Here is a 23,564-nt window from a genome sequence, read left to right on the forward strand (position 1 = left end):
GAATTTTGTACGAGGGAGTTAAAAAGAAACGATGTTGGAAACAAGATGAGGCTTTACCAGATTAACAATACAAAAACTGAGCAAATAGGTTTTTTAAGCATGTCGATATCAAGGGGTTGGTGGAGGTTTTGTAATTTTTCATTCATTTCCGATTAGGACTTGCCTGCTGTATTTTGATGAATTTTTAAGTATATTCTTCCATTGCCAAAATCTAGCCCCAAAGAACACGAAACACAAACATTAACATTACCAGTTTACATTATGGCACAGCACCTTCCAATGTTGGATTAAGATGTATATTGTGTTAGTTTAGTGCCATCAAGTGTCCAAAAATGAGAAAAGGCTCTGAATATTTCTTTGTAAAGCACCATGCCTGTGGAGGCATTGATCTCTCAGCCTCCTTCCAACAGAAGCTGCAAGCTTGCCCTTATTCCCATGGACATCCCTGGTGACCCTGATGCCACATTGATTCTGGTCCTGCTATGATGCTAGCTCATCCTCAGCTACTTTACCAGCCAATATCAGCATGTGTGCAAATAAATATTTTTCCAATGATGTAGTTTAACCAGCATGTGGCTAGGGAAACGTGTGTGCTTGTTTGTGTGCCTCCACAAAACTGTACGGATCATGGGGAACAGGTGTAGCTCAGTGTCACTGCATGCAGATTGGCACATTGCAAAGGTTGCAAGGTTTTCAGCTGGGGCAATCAGAATAAGGTCCCACTATTCAGGACCCTAAAGTGTGTTTTATATAATCGACTTTTTATTTCTGTTCTTTGTATATTGCATTGTTTTGTTGCTATGGCCGATGGCTGACGCAAATAAAGATTCATTCATTCACTGCATGCAGGAGGTCACAGATTCAATTCCCTGCACATTCAGGCAGGACTGGGACAGAACTCTGCCCAAAATCCTGGACACACCCAAGTCAGCAAAATCAATAATGACCCAGATGAGGGATCTTCAACCTTTTCCAACCCAAACGTGCATTTGGGGACCCATTTCTTCATTTTTTACCTTATCATTGCATGGTGGTAGTGCTCCTGCTGCGACCCAAAGTTATTTATGCCTTTCGGGTGTTATGGTTCCATTGGCTGCATTCAGTCAAAATGTAACTTTGTGCTTGCACAGATGTTTGGGTCTCTTCAGCATGTATTACTTCACAACATTTCATTGTTTCCTCCATCAAAATATTACATAGCGAACATCATGAGGATAGCATATATATCTAAAAAAACTAGTATGTTATAGTGTGGTGTGCAGTTGCCATCTTAAGCACGGTTACTCAGAAACAAATCTTACCAACTCCCTTGTGATTGTGTTCAGGATTGTGGTCTTAGGCTGCAGTCCTGGGCAGACTTACCTGGGATTAAATCCCATGGAATTTGCTTCCCAGTGAATGCATGTGTGCACATGTGATTGCACTGTTAATATAGCAAAACAAACAAAAACATCACTTTAAAAGGGTTACAGTCGAGATTTGTCTTGTGGTCTTGTTCCAATGAGACATTTGGTTTTCACCAATGCTTCCCTTTTGAAAGTGATTCCATGCAGAACCACACATGGAAATCTTCTTCAAAGATTGGTCATTCACATAACTTTTAAATCAGCAGTCTTGTGGCATCTTCAGAGCCGTCTTTAGCATATGCGCCGCCGGGGTGCAAAGATCCACCCAGTGCCCCCAAATTTAGCTTAGCCCCCCAAATAAACTTTTATTATGCTTATGTCACTATTATCATTTGATAAATAGAGCTCATGCCTGCACAGCTCCAAAAGGAGGTTTGTTTGTTTTTGGTTTAAAACCAGCTTTTCTAAAGAAGACAAAGAACACATTGGGAGTTGGTGTAAAGACTCCATGCATGCGCTTACGGTTGTAGGGAGGTGAGACGGGCGGGCATTGTGCGCATGCATGGGAGAGCCATCTCGGGCAGCCTTTCAGTGGCAGGCAGGCGGAGCAAGATCAGTCGTGTCAAAGGTGCCTCTGACCCCACTGCCACATAGCAGCTCAATACAATACACTTAGGTGGCTTCAGCAGTGGGTGCCTGGCACTCCCCTAAAATTTGATGCCCGGGTGCCCCACACCCCTTGCACCCCCCAGGTAAAGATGGCCCTGGGCATCTTAGACTAAAAATAAATTATGGCATTTTCTTACATTCATAGGATTGTTTAACATGTGATTCCTCCATCACCAAAGGTTAAAAAGGGGAACTGAACTAAAGCCAACAGCAACCCATGATCTCATGGTAATGGAGCATGACTGTGAAGAAAAACAAGTAATCTCTGTTTGCAAGGAGACATTTGTCTTCAATTAGCCACTAAGCTAACCAATTTTAATTGCTTAAGAGAACTTGTTTCTGCAGCAGTCAATTCTTAATGAAGTGTTTTTATTGAACTAACTTTCTAATTATAACTAACTTCAAGATGAAGTACCTGCTCTGTGTTTAATTTAAGGACGTTATGTGTTGTAACCATTCATGACCACAAGGAGGAGCTCTAAATCTGGGTTTTTCGTGTGTACAGTATTCAACATGCTAACCTGTTTTCTTGTAACAGAAGAGTTATTCTACATTAAAAACAAACCGTTGTTGGTTCAAAAGTATGGGTAGTTTAATTATGGTCCATGACTGCATGCAAGCCACACCCCATACTGTAGAATAACAGCTTTCCTTCTACCAGAGTAAATGATTTGTGCTCTAGAACAGCGTTTTATGAGTTGTTGATGAAAAAACTAGAGGTCACATTTTCCTTGAGGCTGGTTTGTAGCCAGAGCTCTGGAAAATACTACACCTGTCTGTGAACACATGCCTAGGGCACAGGGCACCCGTGGCTCTTCGGATGTTGTTGGGCCCCAACCATTGGAAATGCAGTCGCACCACAGACTTGTGTATGGCCAGTATGACATCTGCAATTTTATTTTCAATTCCTTTACGAACACCCGCTAGCTTGGAATTTGGGCTTTTCACAGCTGCAGCACATTGGGTCAGCATCTTCATTGCGCCATTCACTGCGACCCCAAGGCTCAGCCGGTGCCATTTCAGACCTGATGAACCTGTATGCGAAACAGGTGTTCTTTTTTGCCCCGACGTGTCTCCCTTTGGGCTCGCAGGATCACTCCCTGCCTCTTTTCAATTGCTCTGGAGAGCGCAGCGCTTGGGCCTGGACGGAGGGGGAAGACGAGGGCGCAGCGACAGCGTAAAGCTGAGACACCGCCGGCCTTTCCCCACCGGAGGGCTCTTGGTTTCCGCGGGCCAAGCTGTGGCTGCCTTGAAATCCCCGCGCGCGGCCCAGGAGGCGGAGAGGCCCGCCGCGGCCGAGAGAGGGCAGGCGACGCTTGGCAGCAGCCCAGCCCGAGCGAGCGCCTGGGACGGCGGCCTCTGCAGTATAAATGGCCGGCGCTGGCACTGCGCGGGGCCCCTGGCGGTGAGCGCGCGGCGTGCGCGCTACAAAGGAGCTGCCCAGCGGAAGCGGCGCCGACTCGCCTCCATGGCCTTCATTCGGAAGCGGCGGCAGGAGCAGCAGCAGCTCTACTCCAAGGAGAGGTGCGTGAAGCGCCCCTGCGGGGCGAGCTTCCTCCCCCGGCCCGTTGTTAGGGAGCGGGGCCGCCCTTCTCAAGCCTGGCGGGGGCAGCTCGGGGGGCGGCTCGGGCGTAATGCGCGCACCGGCCGGCTGCTCAGAAGCGCCCCGGAGTCCCAGTAAAGCTCAAGCCGGGCTGGCGAGGGTGGGACGCCTGCGAGAGAAGAGCCACCTCGGTCCTTGCCCCACGGTTAGGCCTCGCCCTCCCAGCCGCTCAGACGGGGGGCGACCAAGATGCGAGGGGGCGGCGAGGAGGGCTTTGGAGGCGAGCGAAAGCGGCCCGCTTGGGCAGAGCTGCGAGGGGGCGCGTCGCGCCCGCTGGTCCTGCATTGCTGCGAAGGCGGCCCTGCGACGCGGAAGTCGAGCGGGGCTGCTTTTCTTGGGGCACCGCAGTGCCTGCTCACTGCCGGCTCGGCTCCGGGAGCTGCAAAGGATGCGCAAGGTGCGGCGAAAGCAAGTTGGGGGGGGGGGGCGGCGTTTGCGAGGGCATCGGATGGCGCGGAATAGTGTTTGGAATAGGCTTCCCTTCTCGCGCGCAAACCCCGGCCGCGTAAAATTCCGCCCACTCGCCTTCGCTTTTTTCTGCTTTCGAAAAAAGAGCAACTTTCTCATTTTCTATCGTTTGGGACGGGTGTTCCTAGCGTTGTTTTGAGTAGAAAGTGACAGGCCAATAAACTTTCGGTTGTATTTACTGGTGTAGCTGGGAGCTTTTGAGTGTTTGTATTGCTCCAGGTGTGATCAATTTGTTCCCCGGCTTTAGTTTGTGCGAGACCTGCATAACCGGGACTGTCATGCAAGGAATGTGAAGCATTTGAGCATGTGCAGAATGCATTTCCCCTGGTCACTGAGTAGCTGCTGCAACTTGTGTTATAAACTTAGGATCATGGCTCACAGACAGGCATTTTTGGAGTGAGAGGCATGAGAGGATCGGATACATTTCCATAGCTGAAATATAGATTGAAACATTAGGCTAAGGACATTTAGTTGTATTGGATATTAACTTTTTCATAAGTGTGAAAATATTTGCCCAATGCTTGTCGGCTTATTCTAGGACCTCATTGCACATACCGGCCAAAACATTGGCATTGATTATACCCTCTCAACATTTCATGGATGAATAGATGAAACAATTATTCCAATAGCGGAGAACTTAGGTTGGGCTTTGGTACTGTCTGGTAAGGTCAGGGAGATGGGTCCATAGTGTCCCCTAGTTGGAGAAAGGGGAGTTAGAACCAGTCACAGGCCAGGCACAAATGGGCACTTAGGGTTCATACATCTTGTCATTTAATGGGGATAGTAAACTTTCTGTACCTCCATTAATTCTCCATTCACCTCCAGATCACTACCTTCCTCCACTTCCCGCTCCCACAGTCTGGATTTTCTCATACCTGAGATACTATGACAAAAAAAAAAAAAAAAAAATCTGAGAATTGTAGAGCTGGAAGGGACCCCAAGGGTCATCAAGTCCAACCCCCTGCAATGCAAGAATCCTGCCCACAGCCGTCCCTGGGTGGGCTTGAAGCACCAGCCTACTTGTTAACAGCCAGACACACCCACTTGCACCACAGGAGGATAGGGCATTTTCTCTTGGATTTAAACCGTGTTTTAGAATGATCTTATGCTTATTGTGTTAATATTTATGTGCTATATTAATATTTAAAGTTTAGACTCTTGTGTTCATGTTTGTGAACCACCCACAGGGCATGGTTAATGGGCAGGCAGTAGATATCTAAATAAATGTCAGCTGACATGGTGGTGGGACCTTAAACAGGAGCACTCCATACTGCAATTCTTTGTTGCAGGTCCTGCTTGCATAATTGGCAGCATATGGTATAATGATAGGGGGTTGCAGTATGATATTTTGCATTAGAAAGTTTAATGGGACTTCCAAATCTGCACGCAGTTGTAGTCTTAATAGTGTGTCTCTTTCACTACTATGCAACATTGTTCTGTTCCCAGCACCAGGTATGTGATTTTGCCTGCAAGTAAGTCCCACTAACTTCCATGGGCCTTAAAAACACGCTTTGGTTATTTAAGATGCAAGGCTTCCAGAGCAGATAGTGTAATTCCAAGTCAGGCTTAATCTATGATGTTTTTCTAAAGAAAATAATAAAAAATGGTACAATGGAATATTTTATTCCCTTACCGCACCTTCCTCTTCTCCACTTTCTTTTTAAAAAGCAAGCTTAATATGTTTAATACTTCTGTACAAACTTCAGGTTACCCCAAAGTACGAACATATATCTTAGCTTTTTAACTGTAAACATATCCTCCATATTTGTATCTTGCATCATGCCTTACTGTATTTTCAATATGACTTTTTGGTTCCTGAAATTCACTTTGATTGTGCAGATAAAATATAACAGATAGACTTCTACAGGGTATGTAGCTAGTGTGTGAAAATAGTCAAGATCGAAGGATCCTCAGGCATGCACCTCCAGACGATGGAGACCTCAGGTGCCATCCTGGCGCCCAGGCATATTCACTTGGTTGCAAATGGCTGATAGGTGCAAAATACATCTGGCGCCTGGCGAATTTCAAACGCTCCTTCTGTGGTTCAGTGCTTAAGGTAAGAAGCACTGTGTAATGCAGTGGGCTATCAAAGATGGAATTTAGAAAGCCCCTTCTGTCCCAGGTGAAATTGGAACCATTGGAGCAAGTCCTGAGAAGGGCCATTTCTAACAGACTCTTGTCTGAACCTCTGCAAAGCTACTGCTTAAAGTAGATGCTTAAGTAGATAAATCAATGGTCTGACTCTGTAATCAGCTTCCTAGGACCACATTTACTTCTTACTGACTACTTGAATAGACTGCTGCCTAAACTCTCTTCCTTGAATCTGTGAAGACTAAAGGGAAAATCTGTACTCTGGCTGAAGCTGGCATTTTTGTGTTTTGTTTGTGGGTATTCCCATAGTTGTACTAAAGGGGGATTTTTCACTGCAGATTGCAGTTTGTAGCTTGGGCCTCACTGTTTGTGGTTCCCCCACCTACGCGGGGAAATGCCTTTGTGTGAAGACTCCAATACTCCCTTACAATTCCTTTCTGAGCAATCATGCTGGAGGAGGCGGAGGCACTGGTCACATGCAAATGTTTCACAGATGAAGCTTCTGATGCAAAAGCATCTCTGCATTCTTAGCGTTAACACAGAGGTCACCAGCTGCTCAACCTTAGAAGAAATATCACATGGGTATGAGACAGTGGAAATGGTTGAGGAAGAAAAGGATAGGTAGGGTGGAGCTAGAACATTATGAAAAGTAAGTTAGCTGTCAGCTTTGGGGGTGGGCTATCCTTCTATGTGCGTTTAATTTTCTGCACCCAATTCCAGAAGAAAACACTCTATAGGGTGGGGTGGGGGTGGAGTGGGATTAAGGGTTAGTAGATCTCTTCTGGAAAGAGCCATAAGTTATTGACAGTTGTGGGCTTTTTAAATGAGAGTTTTTAGGACTGAAGGAAATTTCTTATTTTGCTTGAAATCTTCCATATCTTAGAGTATAGAAAGTAAAATGCTCTGGGCAGAGTTTAATTGCTTTTTCTACAATGTATTTCAAGTGTTTGTTACATTTATGATCTTACAACAGCTCCCTGCATTACTATCTTCCTATCGCAAAGGTTGTGGGTTGCCTAAGGTCACCAAGTGCCTAAGATGAGCTGAGCATTGGCACTGTCCGGCCAGCTGTATATCTTTAATACATATGCGACCTTCAACAGCCTTTTGCATTGGGGTTAACCAGTTGTGCCCTTTTCCAGAAAGCTCCCTTCCATTCCCCACCACCCATCATTTTTCATTTCCTCCCCTTTAACATCCTAGGGCCACTGAACATTCTTAACTCTCCTTATCATGTGTGGGTGTGGGTGTCCCTCCTTAGAAAGGCCACTCCAACATATTTTTGTACTTCTTCAAACCTAGGGGTTCCCCAAGCCATGGCATGTACCCTACTATTGTGTGGATGATGCCCACTCAGAGAATTAGTCCGCTCTCAGTACATCCATAACCTAACCTATAATATCTAATGAAGAACTTTCAAATCATAATCATCAAATAAAGGGCATGAGACCATGCAACAACATTTCAGACCTGTGTAAGAATCGTGCCCTTGGAAGTAATAGAGTCTGTGTAGCCACAAATGCCTGGAGGGTTGTCCTTTTAATTCTTACTTGGCAAGCTAAATCCTATATTTGAGATTTGCAGATGCCTTATATACACACTGTTAACATTTATTTGTTTAGGTGATTTTATGTATTGCTGTATGCCCCAAAGAAGTCTGAATGTGGTTTACAGTATTATAAAACATGCCCAAAAAATACAACAACAAAAATTTCACATTTTGAAGCAGCATGGAACAATCAGATAAGATGCTCTTAAAACATAAAGACATACTAGAACAGTAATATATGAGAGTCCATAATAACTGCCAGCAGACTTAAAGAAAGAAAGCAGAGACTACTAGCCCTACCCATCCAATATGCAAGCCTGACTTTTGTAAGTAGCGGTAGCACTCTCACTTCTGCTGTTGTATCTCCAGTTTAAACTCACAATAAAAGGTGGGGCAAAATTATACACTTCCCATCCCTGGTGCTCACTTCCATCCCTTAGGGAGCACTTACAATCATTCTTCCCCCGATGGTACCCAGAAAAACAACAGCAATCAAAGGTAGTGAATGTGCTATAGCCCTTGGTGGAACCCAAAAGAGTTGACTTCATATTAAGAAATATACAGCTTGTAGGTAAAGGTGCCTTGAGTTGCTTGCAGTGAGAGCATTTAATAAACAATAGTAATAAGTATCACTTATTGTGTTAGAATCATAGAATCATAGAGTTGGAAGATACAAGGGCCATCGAAGCTACAAACATGTGTTCTCAAAGCTTCAAACATGAGTCTGACCAGCCTGCGGGAGGCAGTGGAAGACAGGTGTGCCTGGTGTGCTCTGGTCCATGGGGTCACGAAAAGTCGGACACGACTAAAGACTAAACAACAACAACAATAAGTATCACCTAGAAATGTGTTGGTATACAGATTTTCAGAGTGCATGTGAGCGTGCACATACAGGTTCTACCCATGAAAGCTTATACCATAATAAGTCTATTAGCTAGAATACTTTTTTTTGGTATTTGCTCTTTGCGGCTGTACACAGGGTTTGTTTTTTTTTATGATAATAGGCTACCACACTTTCCCCTCTAAATCTCTTACATTATCACTAACGATAGATTATCACTGCCAGATGGTGTAATTTGTGTTCTGTTTCCTGACAGATTAATCATAATATTTCAAGATCTGGTTGCTGGCGGAGGAAAGTGTTTATATTTGAGCAGGATGGACATTTGGCCACAGACTGCTTAAAAGAAACAACACCCAGTGTTCAGCTCAAAGTGGTCAGCTGCTGAAACCCCATGAAACCCCTGATCTAGCTGCTTCCTTAATACTTCATGTGCCAATGTGTGGTAATTAGAGGATGACTTGCCGATTGCTGTGTCAGTTCAACATAGCAATGTTTTGAATTAGGATGTGGATCCATGCATCTATAACAGGCACCCCCAACCTGCCGCCCTCCAGATGTTTTGGCCTACAACTCCCATGATCCCTAGCTAACAGGACCAGTGGTCAGGGATGATGGGAATTGTAGTTCAAAACATCTGGAGGGCCGAAGGTTTGGGGGTGCCTGATCTCTAATCTCAAATCCTTGTGGAAGTTGTGCTCCAGTCCAACGTGCAGATTTGTTTTTTTACTGTTCATGGTATGGAAACAGTGGGTAGAAGACAAGTTTGTTATGTTTTACCTCTGAAGTATCAGGTCATCATGCTTTTGAATGCTGCCAATTTGCAAACTTCCCACAAGCATCTGATTAGCCACTGCGAGAACAGGATGCTGGACTAAATGGGCCATTGGCCTGATAACAGCAGGTTGTTCTGTCCTTGTGTCCTTGAATGTTCATTCAGCTAATGATAGATAGAGTCAGATCTTCTTGGAGGCCCAAGTACTGCTGCAGGTAGCCTTATCTCAGGCTACCCTAAAGGGTTTTTTGCTTTGGATGATTGGTAGTTTAACTGGAAAAGCAAATTGTAAAATGACCTGGAAATTCTGTAAGTGCAGTGAATAGTATCCTGAAAAACATACTTTGTTAAGAGATTTGCTTTATTAAATCCATCAAATGGAGTTCTTCGTTTTGTATATCTATGTAACTGATAATATTATGCAGTCATTGTTTCCCTTATGCTTATGGTTTGAATGAAAAACAATTGTGCTGTGCTCAGATAAACTTGTACTGGTCTGTGCTGCTGCTTTGCTTCCTGTTTAGAAATCTCAACGGCTTATTCTTTCATGTTGAGTGTTGCAGCTGTAGTGCCACTTGTTCCTTAAAAGGCAAAGCACAATGTGAGTGTGTGTGCATGCATTCACCAGCCTTGTAAACAGGCCCACAAAACTTAATAGGGTCACATCTATATCACACATTTAAAGTACATGGCTTCCACTCTTTTCCTGAAAAAATATATACTGGGAACCATAATTTACCCCTCACAGAACTACAGTTCCCAACACCCAGCACTATAGTTAGTTCCCTGGATTCTTTGAGGGAAGCTCTGTGCTTTATATATATGGCGTGGATGTTTCCTGCCTTGCTGGGGTCTGTCAGAAGAGAGATGGAAAGCTCCATCTCTCCTCTAGCAGCCTGCTACATTTCCCTTCTGGGTGCAGAGGAGGGACAAAGTGTTTTGTCTCTTCTTTGCCTATCCATTCACTTGGGCTGCATGAGATTCCTTATTGTCTATGGCTGTTGGGTATGTGCGTTAAATACAAGGCATGGTATACATGCACACTTCGTCATCCATATCTAATGCCATGAAGTTCAGAAATCTATTGGCAAGACATATGACAAGAAATTGGTAGTATAGAAAGTAAAATTTCCATCATAATCTGCTTTTTAAATAAATAATGTGGTGGCCTGTTCACTAAATCGAGGGAGTTTATCATATTTGTTTTACCTTTCTGAGGCACTTCATCTTCCATAGTATTTTCACCTGGTTCTATAACTCATGTTTTTAAGAAGCCAGAACTGGAATGCAATCTTGAGTATGGCCCTAAGTGCAGGTACCATATATTGGCTCATACTAAACAGCTTTAAAAAGAGTGAATTGGATTTGTCCAATTTTCAGATCTGAAATAATGCTTCGAGTTAAATTAGGCCTTAGAAAGGAAGGAGACTTGATGGATGAAGATAATTTCATAATTCACTGACGCTTTAGAGTCTGCATATTGATTAAACATTAATTTAAAGCCAAAAGCCCAATCCACAGCCTAGATTTTATTGAAGTGTACCTCGTTTAATTGAGTTTACCTGCAGGCTAAGTAGCACAGTTGGAAATTGGTTCCACTAAAATCCATGCATGTTTTCCATTGGTGTATATCTTGCTTTTAGTCAAAGTAGTTTGGTACAGCTTGGACTTTTGAAACTCAATATGATCAGCATGGGGAGGAGAGGGAGTTGGGAGGAGGTCTGGTGTTAGACCAGACTTGGCGAAATCTGCTTACTTCCTTACCTTTCACCTTTCTGATTCTACAAGCCTTAAGACTAATTCATGTAATCTCATCTATCACATGTTTACTGCCACTTTCATAATAGTTCTGTTATTTGAAATTGGTGTTAATGGGCCTGTCATTGCAAATAATTCATCTTCTTGCAATGGAATGATATGTCTGTTGATGGAAGCAAATTTAAGGGATGATGATCACCTGGTGGCAAGATGATAATTCAACTGGTAGTAAGACTTGGTCATTTTAGTGTTTTAGGAACATAGTGCTGAATAATTCCTCACGTAATTTGATAGGGTGTTTGTTCCCAAGAATCTCAAGAGAGGATAAGCATCTCACCACACAGATAAATGGAGGAACCACTTAGTGATTCTCTGCAAGCTACTCTTCGTTACCATGCAATGATTTATTCAGTACCTTGCATTATTATTGTCTATTCATCTTGTGATTAGAAGTGAGAGAAGCTTGAGTCGTATTATAAACCCATGTTGTTCAATTTCTGCTTTCTCTTGCTCAAATTATCCAAAGCTGAGCTTTGCATTGTTTATGGAACACCATCTGACCTCTGAGAAGAAAGACAAGAGCAAAGGATTCAGACAATTCTAACAGCTCTGCAGCATCTCTTGAGTCAGATGGAATGGAGAGAGAGAGAGAGCTGTGTCTGCTCCCAATTTCTTCATATAGATCTTGAATAGCATAGGAGACAGAATGGATGTTTGCAGGAGCTTCAATAGATGACCTTTGGGGTCTCTTCCTACTCTGCAATTCTATGATTCTGGATCCAGAGAAGGCCTCTTCAAACGAAGATGCACCTCTGCCTCTTTCAAGGCAGTGGGGATTACTTCCCTCACATGACTGCATTAATTATGCCCTGGGCCCATCCAGTCAAGCCCTTTGTACTAGATATTACCAGCCATAATGGGAAGGGATCAAAAGGACATATAGTTGGCCTCACTGCTGCACATAGGAGAGTGTCTTATATTCTCTAAACAACAAAGAGTTTTGTGGCGTCTTAAAGTTTATTATGGCATAAGCTTTCAAGAGTTTTTACATGCATGAAATGTTATCCCGAGTTATAAGTACAGTGGTACCTCGGGTTAAGTACTTAATTCGTTCTGGAGGTCCGTTCTTAGCCTGAAACTGTTCTTAACCTAAAGCACCTCTTTAGCTAATGGGGCCTCTCACTGCCGCTGCGCCGCCGGAGCACAATTTCTGTTCTCATCCTGAATCCTGAGGTACTATTTCTGGGATAGCGGAGTCTGTAACCTGAAGCATCTATAACCTGAAGTGTATGTAACCCGAGGTACCACTGTATATACAGTCATATCTTGGAAATCAAACAGAATCTGTTCTGGAAGTCCGTTCAATTCAGCTTCCAAAGCGTGGCTTCTGATTGGCTGCAGGAAGCTGAAGAAGCCCTGTCAGACGTTCAGCTTCCAAAATAATGTTTGGAAACCGAAACACCCACTTCTGGTTTTCGATTGTTCAGGAGCCAAAACGTATGAGTTCTGGGACGCTCGAGAACCAAGGTACAACTGTACACACAGTTTTGAGCATGTGTATGTATGTGTGTGTGGTGGGGAGAGGGGATTGCAGACTGAGGTCAGAAGGCAAGGAGATGTCTGCATTGCAGTTTTTGCTGCAACAAGCTATAACGTGGCCATCCCTTTGGAAACTGATCTTTCATGTGGCATGAAATATTCAAATGCTGACTGTGATGTGTGTGAAGAGTGGCTGTGTTGAAACAATCACATCCCTTCTTAATAAACAATGGCTACCAGCTTTGGCACAAGCCAGAACTTAAATCAGTTTTGCAGATTGAGGTTTAAAATCCTGGCTTTTTCTGAAGCCGCTTAATCAAATTTCCCCAGTTCAGATGAAAAAAGAAACTGGTAATTATGGCAAAAAGATATCAGGAGAGCGCAAGGCAGCTAATGGTGGTTTGAGGGTCTGAAGTGTATTTCCTCAAGTCTTCGTGAGTGGTCAGAGGTTGGCATCCCCCATTAGCAGAGGACTTCACAGTTACGGAGTCCATTGCCCCAGGGATAACTGTGTGTGTGTGTGTGCGTTAACAAATGCATCTGAAACAAATATGCCATTAAAATATAGATTAGCTCTTTCTCTAAAAACCTTTTTCTTCACGTTTGCATGAAAGCTGTGGACAAAGTAAATATTTTCTGAATAATTGGGGTGGGGAACCTGTGCAAAATGGCCACAGGCGAGGGATCTTAGAAATTGTAGTTCAACAACACCTGGAAGGTCACAGGTTTCTCACTCCTTTAGTAAAGCGTAAACTGCTGTGATAGTCAAAAAATAATAATTTTGCTTTTATTGTTTGCAGGTTTTCCTTGCTACTCCTTAATCTGGAAGAATACTACTTTGAACAGCATACAGCTAATTACATTTTTAACAAGGATGGCAGAGAAAGAAGGTACAATAGCACTTCCATAAAACTGAGAACACTGGAGAAGTTATGGTGTTACATCTGCTTAGAATTCTGCAATAACTTTTAAATGTTTTTTCAACTCTTAGGAAAATCAGGGGGTCATTAAAAATCTGCTCAAAATCAGTGATATTTGAACCTGATGAAATAAGCCACCCCATTATTAAAGTAAGTACGTTAGTAACTGATGGCAATGGTTTGTGGTCTGCTTCAGTTTCAAAACAAAATAATTTAATGTATATTTATGTAAATTCATATAGATTCCATTGAGAGACTGCATTAAAATAGAAGCACCAGAGGATAGTGATACAAATGATTTCTATGCAGGGTATGTGATTTTTTGAAAGCGTTTATAGAGAATTTTTCCTTTTCTTTTTAGCTTGTGGTTTTAATTGGTGTGGTGATTGGTTTTCACATCTGTGTTTTAGGGCACTCCCTGGACAGATTTCTATTTTATCCAATCAGGTAAGTTCCTCATTCTCCAGAATTTAGTAAAGGGTTAGGTGCAACAGAATCCTAAACTCATTTAGTTTAGGATTCTGTTGCACCTAAACTCATTTAGTTGAAAATCAGCCTAACCAGGGACTTGCTTGTTGTGTGGCTTAAAAAATACATATACATAGTATATTGCAATCATAGTCCATCATTTTAATTTGTGGGGAAATCTACCCGTACGTAGCAATGTTTTTAATGATAGGGTGTTAGCTGTTAGGTAACATTGACATACAAATGAGTTTATTCTGCTGCTGGATAAACCTGACAGAAAATATATTTGAACAGAGATATAAGATAACATTTGGTTGTGAATAATGGGAGGGCACACATTAGAGCTACAGTTAAAATGATTTATCTAAAAAATGCAGTTCATGTAACCATTAAAGGTCTTCTAATACTATGATAACTGAAAAACAAAGATGGTACGTGGGAGGAGATTCAGCAGGAGTGGCAGGATGTTGGGGGTTGACATGGAAGTCTTCTGCATGCAAAGCAGTTGCTCCACCCCTGAGCTATGAGCCTTCAAGAGGAAAATAACCAACTGGCTAACAGGTGTTGACAAGGAAAGGTTTGATTTAAAAGTTTTGTTTAAATTTATTTCAATTTTAACTTCTGCATTAGATGGGTTTTAGAAATGGCTTTAAGAAGATAGGTAATGGGAGGTGCATTTCAAGTAATAGGAAGAGAAAAATGCAAGGAGGAATAATTATAATAAATATAATTAATGCAATGCAATACAATACAATACAATATAATACAATACATTTATACCCCGCCCATCTGGCTGGGTTGTCCCAGCCACTCTGGGTGGCTTCCAACACGTATAAAAACATAATAAAACAATCAGGTTTGGTAAGTGGGAGGGGGGGTGAGATGTTGAAACATGGATGTAATTTTAGATTACAAAAGAGAAAGATGAGAGAACATTTCAGGACTGAAAACAGTAGCAGTTGGGGAACAATGAAGAAAGACAAATACGAAAATTTATTCTCAATATAGTTTTTTTTTTAATTCAAAAAACTGTTTCCCAAAAGCACTCTCAATAAACTATCCTTTTTCTTAGGCTTTTCTTACGAAAGAGCAAAATGTCATTGCACCCTTTAAAATGGAAAGAGTGAGTATATATTTACCCTGCTCCTTGCATGCAAATATCTGAACGTCATAAAGCCTGTTGTTCCTGAAAGAAGAGTAGCAGTCAGTTATTTGAGGAAGTTCACTAAAAGAAAGCAAAGACTTGTGTTTGAGCGAGAGAGAACGCAGATATGAAGCATTAGATGGCACTTGCCTTTGTGAATTTTTATATATTAATTTATTAATTACAATATGAAATTTAAACAGATGCTGGTGCCTATTTTAAAAAAAATGTTCTTGGGGAAATAGATGAATGGTGTTTGTAAAGGCATTTGTTTTGTTTACCAAATACTGCAAGCATGAGAAAGAGTTTGAAGAAACTAGGGGGCTGGTAAAACAGCTAATATAGATCCTATATTGCTGTTCAGGGAAATAAAAATATTACACTGAAATATAGAAGGTGACTTGGGTGCCTGCTTTATCTGAATTGAAATTATAGAATTATAGGGTTGGGAGGGACCTGAGGGTCATCTAGTCCAACTCTCTCCAATGCAGGAATCTTAACAAAGTATCCGTGATAGATGCCCACCCAACCTCTCCTTAAAAACCTTCAAATATGTTAGAACCAGTTTTAAGGGCAGTTCATGTTACCCACAAGGTGACATTTGTAACTTCCCCATTCTGTCTGTTATTGCATGAAGTGCAAAAAGCTGATATATGAGTCCCTTGTACATCTTCTCATAGGAAACTTCCATTCTCTGACATTTGAATGGTAAGTCAGCTGCGTGTCAGGTTGCTTGCAAAGGGGTATTCATGCGTATGACATCATACGCAACCTTGTGAAAACTCTTGCTTTGCAGTTCATATCCTAATGTGAACAGCCAGAAAATCCTCAGAAGAGGGCAGCCCATAACTCACAAATGCAGTGGGTAGCATCACTGCTGTGCAAGTGTAACAAGTTCACAGGCTGGAGGACAAGCATGCTTTTCTAAAAAGAATATATAGACTCAGACCATTGGTCCATTTAGCTCAGTATTGTCTATGCAGAGATGGCCAAGCTGGTGCCTTCTAGACATAATGGGCTCAAACTCCCATTGTTTCCACTGGCATGGCCTGTGGTCAGGGGTGATGGAAATTGTAGTCCAGCAGCCTCTGGAGTGCACCATGGTGGTTATCCCTGCTCTATCTAGAGTGTCAGCATCTCTCTGACATTTCAGGCAGGAGTCTTTGCAGATTCCTGGGACCTTTCGCATAAAGAGCATGTGTTGGACCACTGAGTTGTAGTCCTTGCCTATTTTAACAGTTGTTTTTCTTTAAAAGTGTGGTAAGTGGGTGTGCCCTCTGGGTTTCAGTGTAATTTTTAATGGTTCACTTTTCTTTGTTAGGGTAAAACTGAATACCTATTTCAACTGGACGTTGCTGGGAAAGTTGACGATGTTCTGCATACCCTTCACCAGGTGAGAATTCAATTTGACACGATGGCAAATGGCAATTGTGCATTATTTTGGTACCTACAAAGGAGCAAAAAAATCCCCTTTGTAGTAAAATAAATAAATGAGCAGATAGCTCATACAGGTGCAAATAGTTCCTCCTCAGCAAAGGCTCAAGTTTGTTCTTGTCCATAACCGAATCTTGAACTACAAGCTTTCCTGGTCCAGGAAATGGCCGTAGCTGCCATGCCAGTCTCAGCTGGTATGTGGCACTTCTCGCCACTGAGGCTACCTAGGCCTCCAGTGACAGAGCTAGATCCAGAAGTTATCTTCAGACTGCAAACCTCCGAGGAAGGTGGGTCCCCATCCAGAATAGGCAGTTGACCAATTTCTTGGAAATAGGGACCACTCGCCCTCAGTACCTCATTCTTGCCAGGATTCAATCTCAGATTGTTTTCCTCATCCATCTCACCACTGCATCCAAGATGCGTCCAAGCACTGGCCCACGGACTAGACCAGGAGTGTCCAACAGGTCAATTGCATTTTGGTAGATTGCGGTAGATCGCTGGCTCCCTTTCCTTAGCGGTGGTAAAATAGAATCTGGCCATGCCCTGTCCTCTATTGTTGCACGATCTCTAGAACGGAAGACGGAGTTTTCTTAGGCTGATTGTTTCTTTAGCGATCTTTCGGTGAGCAACTTTTCCCCTTTCTCACTAATAAAGCTCTGCAACTTTGCCCTGAACCCCTAAAAAACCAGGACTTTCCTCCCTAAAAAAATCTGAACAACTTTGACCTGAACTGTGAGTAGATTGCAGTCTCTTAGGAGTTGGCTGTCCCTGGACTAGACAATGTCTCCTGATTCAGATGTTAAAGAGAAATAAAGCTGAGTGTCACAAGCATATTGATGCTGCCTTGCCCTCAAGCCTATAACGACCGCTTCCAGAGGATTCATAAAGGTATTAAATAGTGACTCTTGTGGTTGTGGAAGCAACTATTCCACAAACGCATGCCTGGAAGTGGAAATGAATCTGGTGTAGAATTCTTTTCTACAGGCCTGACCCATCCCTGGGAACTTCAGGTGCATTAGATATATCTAAAGAAACTCCTTTTTTTAATCTTCTTGCTTTTATTTTTAAACAGCTGTACAGGGCATCTCACCTGGACAAACTGGGGGACCAGGCTGCTATGGTAAATATATACTATGGATGTTGTATTAGTAGAAACTAATGTCTTAGGTTCATGTCCAAAACGTAATATATTGTTTTCTTTTTCCAAATTAGATAACTGCTATATTGCAGTCACGTTTGGCCAGGACACCATTTGATAAGAACAGGTATGCTTCTTAATATAAATAATTCACATCATAAAAATTTCTTGCTTTTGAATTTCATTTCCTGTTTTTAGAAGCCATCTGCATAGGATGATTTAAGGCAAATAGTGTACTAGCAGCAGGAGTCATCTGCTTCCTTTAATGCTGCCCTAACCAGTTACACCCTAGGCCAGGCTTCCTCAACCTCAACCCTCCAGATGTTTGGAGACTACAATTCCCATCATCCCTGACCACTGGTCCTGCTAGCTAGGTCTCATGGGAGTTGTAGGCCAAAAACATCTGAAGGGCCGAGTTTGAGGAAGCCTGCCCTAGGAGTTCCTCTGTTCCCCTTCCCTCTTTCAATATTTTTTAAGTTCTACAAATTTCTTATGAATGCTGGAGTAAAATAATTCGTTATTGAAACCAGAGAAAATGTCCAAATATGCCTAAATGTGAAAAATGTGAGGCATCCTTGTTGCTTTGTTTTACCCTGAAAGGAGAAAAAAAATTCTATAAATTCTGCATTATGTCCTGAGGAGTCTTCAGGTTATTGCATATTATAAAGGTGAGGTAAAGAGAATTATTATTTGTTAATAGAAATTAGAAAATTGAAGTGACCTTTGTCTTTTAAAAAACACATTAAGAGGTGTGAAATAACCCAGCTAACCTTTAGCAGGTGCCTGCATTGAACAAAATAATTGTAGTTTGTTCCTCTTCTAGATTTCAAAATGTTTCTGAAACGTTGCATATGGAATGCAAAGCTGAAATGGTCACTCCGTTGGTGACTAATCCAGGACTTGTATGCATCACTGATGCAAACTTGTATTTCCAGCCTCTTAATGGCTACCCTGTAAGTAACCTGCACTAAAAAATTCCACCCTGCTGTTCTTTGAACCATGAGCAAATAACTGTCTAAAGTGTCTCAAAGTGCTTATGTCAGGTTTTCCTATGAGCCATACAAGTGAGCATCAGGGGCAACCTTGATGGATCTCTAGCTTGAGTCTCTCTGGAAGTTTCCAAGTTCTCAGTTCTGTTTCTCCATAATTCAAAATTCACATGCCAGGGCTAAGTTTCTCCAATGAAAGCTGTCACTGTGCCCATTTTGAATTTCCAGTTGGGGAATCATACCAGGCATTATATTTCAGGTAGAACAAGGGTGGGGACCCTCTGAGCCTCCAGATATTGTTGAACTATCCTTACATGCATGATCGTTGGCCATGCTGGCTGGCATTGATGGGAACGAGTTCAACATCTGGAGTCTCAAAGGTTTTCCACTATGGAGGCAAATAGTGCTCTGCCACTCACTGGTGGCTTATTGAAGTTCATCCCTTCTTGTCTCTCCTCCACCCTTTGAATATTTTTGCAGTGTGCAAAGGTGGAGAATCCTAAACCCCTGGCTTCTATTTGAGCTGTGAGTTGGGTTACTACCAGTTGAAGTTAGGATATAGATTTCAGGTTCCACTTAGAAATGTCACATTTTCAGATGCTTCATCTAGTGAACATTACCTTCAACTTTTTGTCTGTTGTTGATGTTCACTGATTCAGCCAGAATGTTAAAGAAGTTGAGACTGTTAGCAAACTATAAAATACTACAATTCCTCATAAATGAGGCACACTGTGCTTTGTGTCTTCGTTTTCAAGTCAGTATGTGTAGTGAGCTGTTCGCTTATTCCATTGGGTGTTTCATATATTACAGTCAGATTTGGAGTCTGTGTAAAATGGTGGAAATGGATTCTTAATCCTTAGTCACAAGTTTGATTTCCCCAGCCAACAAACAGCTTATCCATCAAACTATTTCAAGTTGGCCTTTCTTGGAATGCATATAGGTAACCTAGGTAATTAATTAGAAATGCAACTCCTTTGCAGCTAATAGGCTTTGATTTTGATTTGATTTTTAAATTCAACGATTTATTTTTTGCATGTAAAATCAGTTCTGGATAACAATGGAATATAGAGGGAAATTCCCAATTCTGTAAAATGGAGAAGGTTTACCTAAGCCCAGGAGTCAGAAGCAGCCCTCAAGGGCTCTCTGCCAGGCCTCTGGGACTTCCCAGACAACACCCACTGCCTTTCTTCCCAGGCCACCCCCTTAGCAGTTCTGCTTTGCAGCCTCCTTGGGTGTTTTCGCCTGTCTCAAATGAGTCCTTAAATAGTATTTTCTTGCTTGAACTGGCTAGCTCAATTGGTTAGAGTATGGTGCTGATAACACTAAGGTCTCGGGTTCAATCCCTATACGGGACAGCTGCGTCTTCTTACATTACATAGATGATCCTCAGGGGTACCTTCCAGCTCTGTGCTTCTGTAATTATGGAACTAGGTTACACAGTACAAAGCCCAAATTCACATTTGTTGCTCTGCCTAGTTTTGCCTCAGGCCCCACCCACCAATGGAATGTGGCCCCCAGAAGCTTGAATGGTGGAAAGGCAGCCCTGCCACTACTATAAACAATGCATGCGGAAAATTGGGAGTATTATATATATTTTTGTTCTGTGCATTTCGTTACAGAAGCCAGTGGTTCAGGTGATGCTGCATAGTGTCAAACGTATCTATAAAAGAAGGCACGGTCTATTGCCGTTGGTAAGATTAAATTTTACTCTTGTCGCTTGGTCGCACAAATGTGCTTTGTTGTTTAAACTTGCATCTTGACATTCCAAGAAGAACACTTTTTGTGCCATCCCTCAAACTGTGGCTCCAGTTTGACATTCATGTTGGCTTATCTGTGTCAACTGAATAAAGGTACCTGGTTACAGTGCAGTTGCTCAGTAGTTTATGGCATAGCAAGTCCTATCATGGATTAAAACACATCATATCATGTTGCAACGTTCATATCTGTCTTGCACATTTCTATGAAACCTATGATAGCTCTTGTGAACAAATGTGTTGGGCAGAGAAAATTTGACAGAAAACAATTGAAAGTAGCAACAATTGCCCTTCTAGTAAAAGCATAGTAGGTTTAAAACTATGTTATATGCTGTACCTTTCATTGGTGTTATAGAGAATAGCTTGTATTCCTCTGACAAGCAAATTCTAATATTATGAGGACAACAACAAAAATACTAGAGGCTTTGTTTCACCTGAACTATACTGTGCTAGTATCCTGAATTATAAAGCTGCCTGATGAACTTTTTCACTTCTGTGTCTCTCCAATTCTGATAGGGTCTCGAAGTATTTTGCACTGAGAACAATTTGTGTTCGGACATCTATTTGAAGTTCTACAACACTCAGGACAGAGACAATGCCTATTTCTTCATGGCAACATATTTAGGTATAAATAACTGTTCTCTTTGGCGAATTGGGATGTGTGAGATAAAGTTTGTCTCTCATTTTTTGTTTTTTGTTTTGTTTTGGTATAGATTTAAACTTGATGGGAAGTTAAGTGTGTATTATTTTGGAATGAATGTGAAGTTGGAATGAAATTAACGCTAACACATTGAATTGGAAGTTGTTTTTGGCTTTGTGGAGATCTATAACTGAAAATTCTGAGCACCACCTTAAAGCAGTAATGTGTAGGATAAGTAGTAGAAAGCAATTGGACATTTGCAACTGGTCAAATGCTGCCTTAAGTTGCTGGGTAAGTGACAGTAATGTGGGTTTCATAGAGAATTTTGCATTTGATTTTTTTTTTTTTTTTTTAAATGCAGGTTAGGGTAGTATGCATCAGAAAAAATTCCAATGCAAACCGATTTTTTTCCAGTGCATATTACCTAAGAGAATGATCAAAATTAGCATGTTTATTTTACTTGTATTTAGTAAACAAAGCTAAAAACTTTGATAATGTGAAGCCTGCCTAATATTTATTTGCAGTTGGCATGCATTGTTATCCATGAACGTATGAAAGTGGAAAAAAATCCCTTACTCATCACCGACAAACATGTTCCTACATACAGAATTCCTCACTTGTATTGTTCTGCAAGAGTGCTGCCCCGGGCTTCTGTTCCCTGTTGTAACCTTTTATACCCCTCTCTTCCGTCCTTAAGTATTGCCATCTCAGCCTATCTGTGTCTGCTTTCTTTAGTTCCCATTAAATGCTACTTTGTGAAGTCCTTGCCAAAAACATTAAAAGAGTAGAATCACTGTCCGACAATATATTGTTCTCACTGTCATGATTCCTTTCTTCCCTGCCCCCACGTTATCCTTCTTATTTCATAACTGGGCGCACATGCTGTAGAAAGACCAGGAAAGACTTGTTAGTGAATTTGAGGGAGATTGTTTAATCTGCTCATCTTGGTGGTCAGTGAACAGTTTGTCACGCCAGTGGTCTGCCTTGCTTCATGAGTGATGACTGAAAGCCCTGGATGCCTTGAAGGATAAGTGTAGAGAAACCTAATAGTGCACCCGTTATGCCCGTTAGGTATGCAATGCTTCCAGAAGAGTCGTTTCAAATGGCATTTATCTCTCCTCTGCTCTCTGTTGTCTGGTGTCTAGAGAATCATGTTACAGAGCACACAGCAGAGAGTTACATGTTACAATGGCAACGAGGGCATATTTCCAACTACCAGTACCTCCTTCACCTCAACAATCTGGCTGATCGGAGCTGCAATGACCTCTCCCAGTATCCCGTGTTTCCATGGATCATAGCTGATTATTCTAGTTCAGAATTGGGTAAGAACCTGTGTAGAAGAACAAGAGCAAGGAATTGCTAGTTTCTTTTTCAAGAGTGAATGTAGTAGGATGGTGCAGAACATGCTTCTTGTGAATTCTGATTCTTGCGTTGCCAGAGGCTGCTTCTTATTCCAGCCTCTTCGTTGCATTGCATTCATATGTCCATGGTGTCAGTGGTGCATAGCACTCAGTTAAGTGGTTGCTCGGCATTCAGTGGTTTAGTGTACTTCATATAAGGAATATGCAGGTTGTGTCATGAAAATTTGAAACTGAATCAGCGAAAAGGTGAGGGTCAAATGCTAATGATCATAGTACATGGAGCTAAACAGAATTTGAGTAATCCAATAAACATTGCTGCAAAGCCTCTGTTCATTCAGCGAGGCTTGCACAAAATCCAGTGGAGTTTGAGATCATTATCAACAGTTTGGGGATACCTGTGTGTATAACTTTCAAAGCATGTATGTTAAGCTAGATCTGCCTTTGCCTCAATTTGCTTATCTCAGGAAGAGTACAACAATTGCCAAACCATTTTGGAGAACTGTTAACTTGATTAATATAAATGCTATTTTGAGATATTGAAGGAAGCATAACTGAGTTTACAATTTCAGAGACAGGCTACCATTCAGAACTAAAATGGCTCCAAAAGTAAAATGGGTATCTGACTTCTCTGCCTTCCTGCTTTGGTAAACTTGAGGCAAACCCAGATGTATGCATGCATAGCCAAACCACTGAGGGCAAGTTTAGCAAAAAGCAGAAGTGTGGGGATCTCCTTTGTTCACTAAATGGAGTATGCTGCGGATGAAAGTGGAATCTGCCCTCTTTCTCCTGCCCTCCTCCCTTTATCTTCAGGTACTCTGCTGCTTCAGTCTTTCCTCTCTCTAGACGGCTCTGATTCCAGGAGTTCATCAACTTGGTGGGGTGGAGAGTCTTCAAAAGCAGAGAAAGTGGGAGAGAGGGATATTTTTGCTCCCATTCCACTGCACTCCATTTTGTGGTAAAAGTGGATCCTTATTCTCGGTTCATAGTCAAACCAGTGAGCAAATGTTAGTGAACACATGTGTGTCTTGTTTTGTCCCAATTCCTGCAAAACGAAACTTGCAGTTGTGATTTTAAAAG

The 23,564-nt window shown here is 42.0% G+C and overlaps 1 protein-coding gene across 3 annotated transcripts in view; it reads left to right on the plus strand.

Annotated features, from left to right (window-relative positions):
* Positions 1–3,122: 3,122 nt before the first annotated feature.
* NSMAF (neutral sphingomyelinase activation associated factor) overlaps positions 3,123–23,564 on the plus strand; it is a 36,598-nt gene continuing 16,156 nt past the window's right edge. For 2 of the 3 annotated variants that reach the window (XM_083450981.1, XM_083450982.1), the window contains exons 1-13: positions 3,123–3,539; positions 13,440–13,529; positions 13,631–13,709; positions 13,802–13,869; positions 13,970–14,006; positions 15,100–15,150; positions 16,493–16,564; positions 17,678–17,725; positions 17,818–17,870; positions 18,567–18,696; positions 20,352–20,423; positions 21,003–21,111; positions 22,272–22,448. In XM_083450981.1, the coding sequence (XP_083307107.1) occupies positions 3,484–3,539; positions 13,440–13,529; positions 13,631–13,709; positions 13,802–13,869; positions 13,970–14,006; positions 15,100–15,150; positions 16,493–16,564; positions 17,678–17,725; positions 17,818–17,870; positions 18,567–18,696; positions 20,352–20,423; positions 21,003–21,111; positions 22,272–22,448 (1,042 nt within the window). In that variant the 5' untranslated portion in view covers positions 3,123–3,483. Of the gene's footprint in view, positions 3,540–3,960; positions 4,016–13,439; positions 13,530–13,630; positions 13,710–13,801; positions 13,870–13,969; positions 14,007–15,099; positions 15,151–16,492; positions 16,565–17,677; positions 17,726–17,817; positions 17,871–18,566; positions 18,697–20,351; positions 20,424–21,002; positions 21,112–22,271; positions 22,449–23,564 lie in introns of those variants that run through there. The other variant, XM_083450983.1, reaches the window with a different exon arrangement.

The sequence above is a fragment of the Podarcis tiliguerta genome (assembly GCF_965153285.1).
Source record: "Podarcis tiliguerta genome assembly, chromosome: 7".
NCBI lineage: Eukaryota > Metazoa > Chordata > Lepidosauria > Squamata > Lacertidae > Podarcis > Podarcis tiliguerta.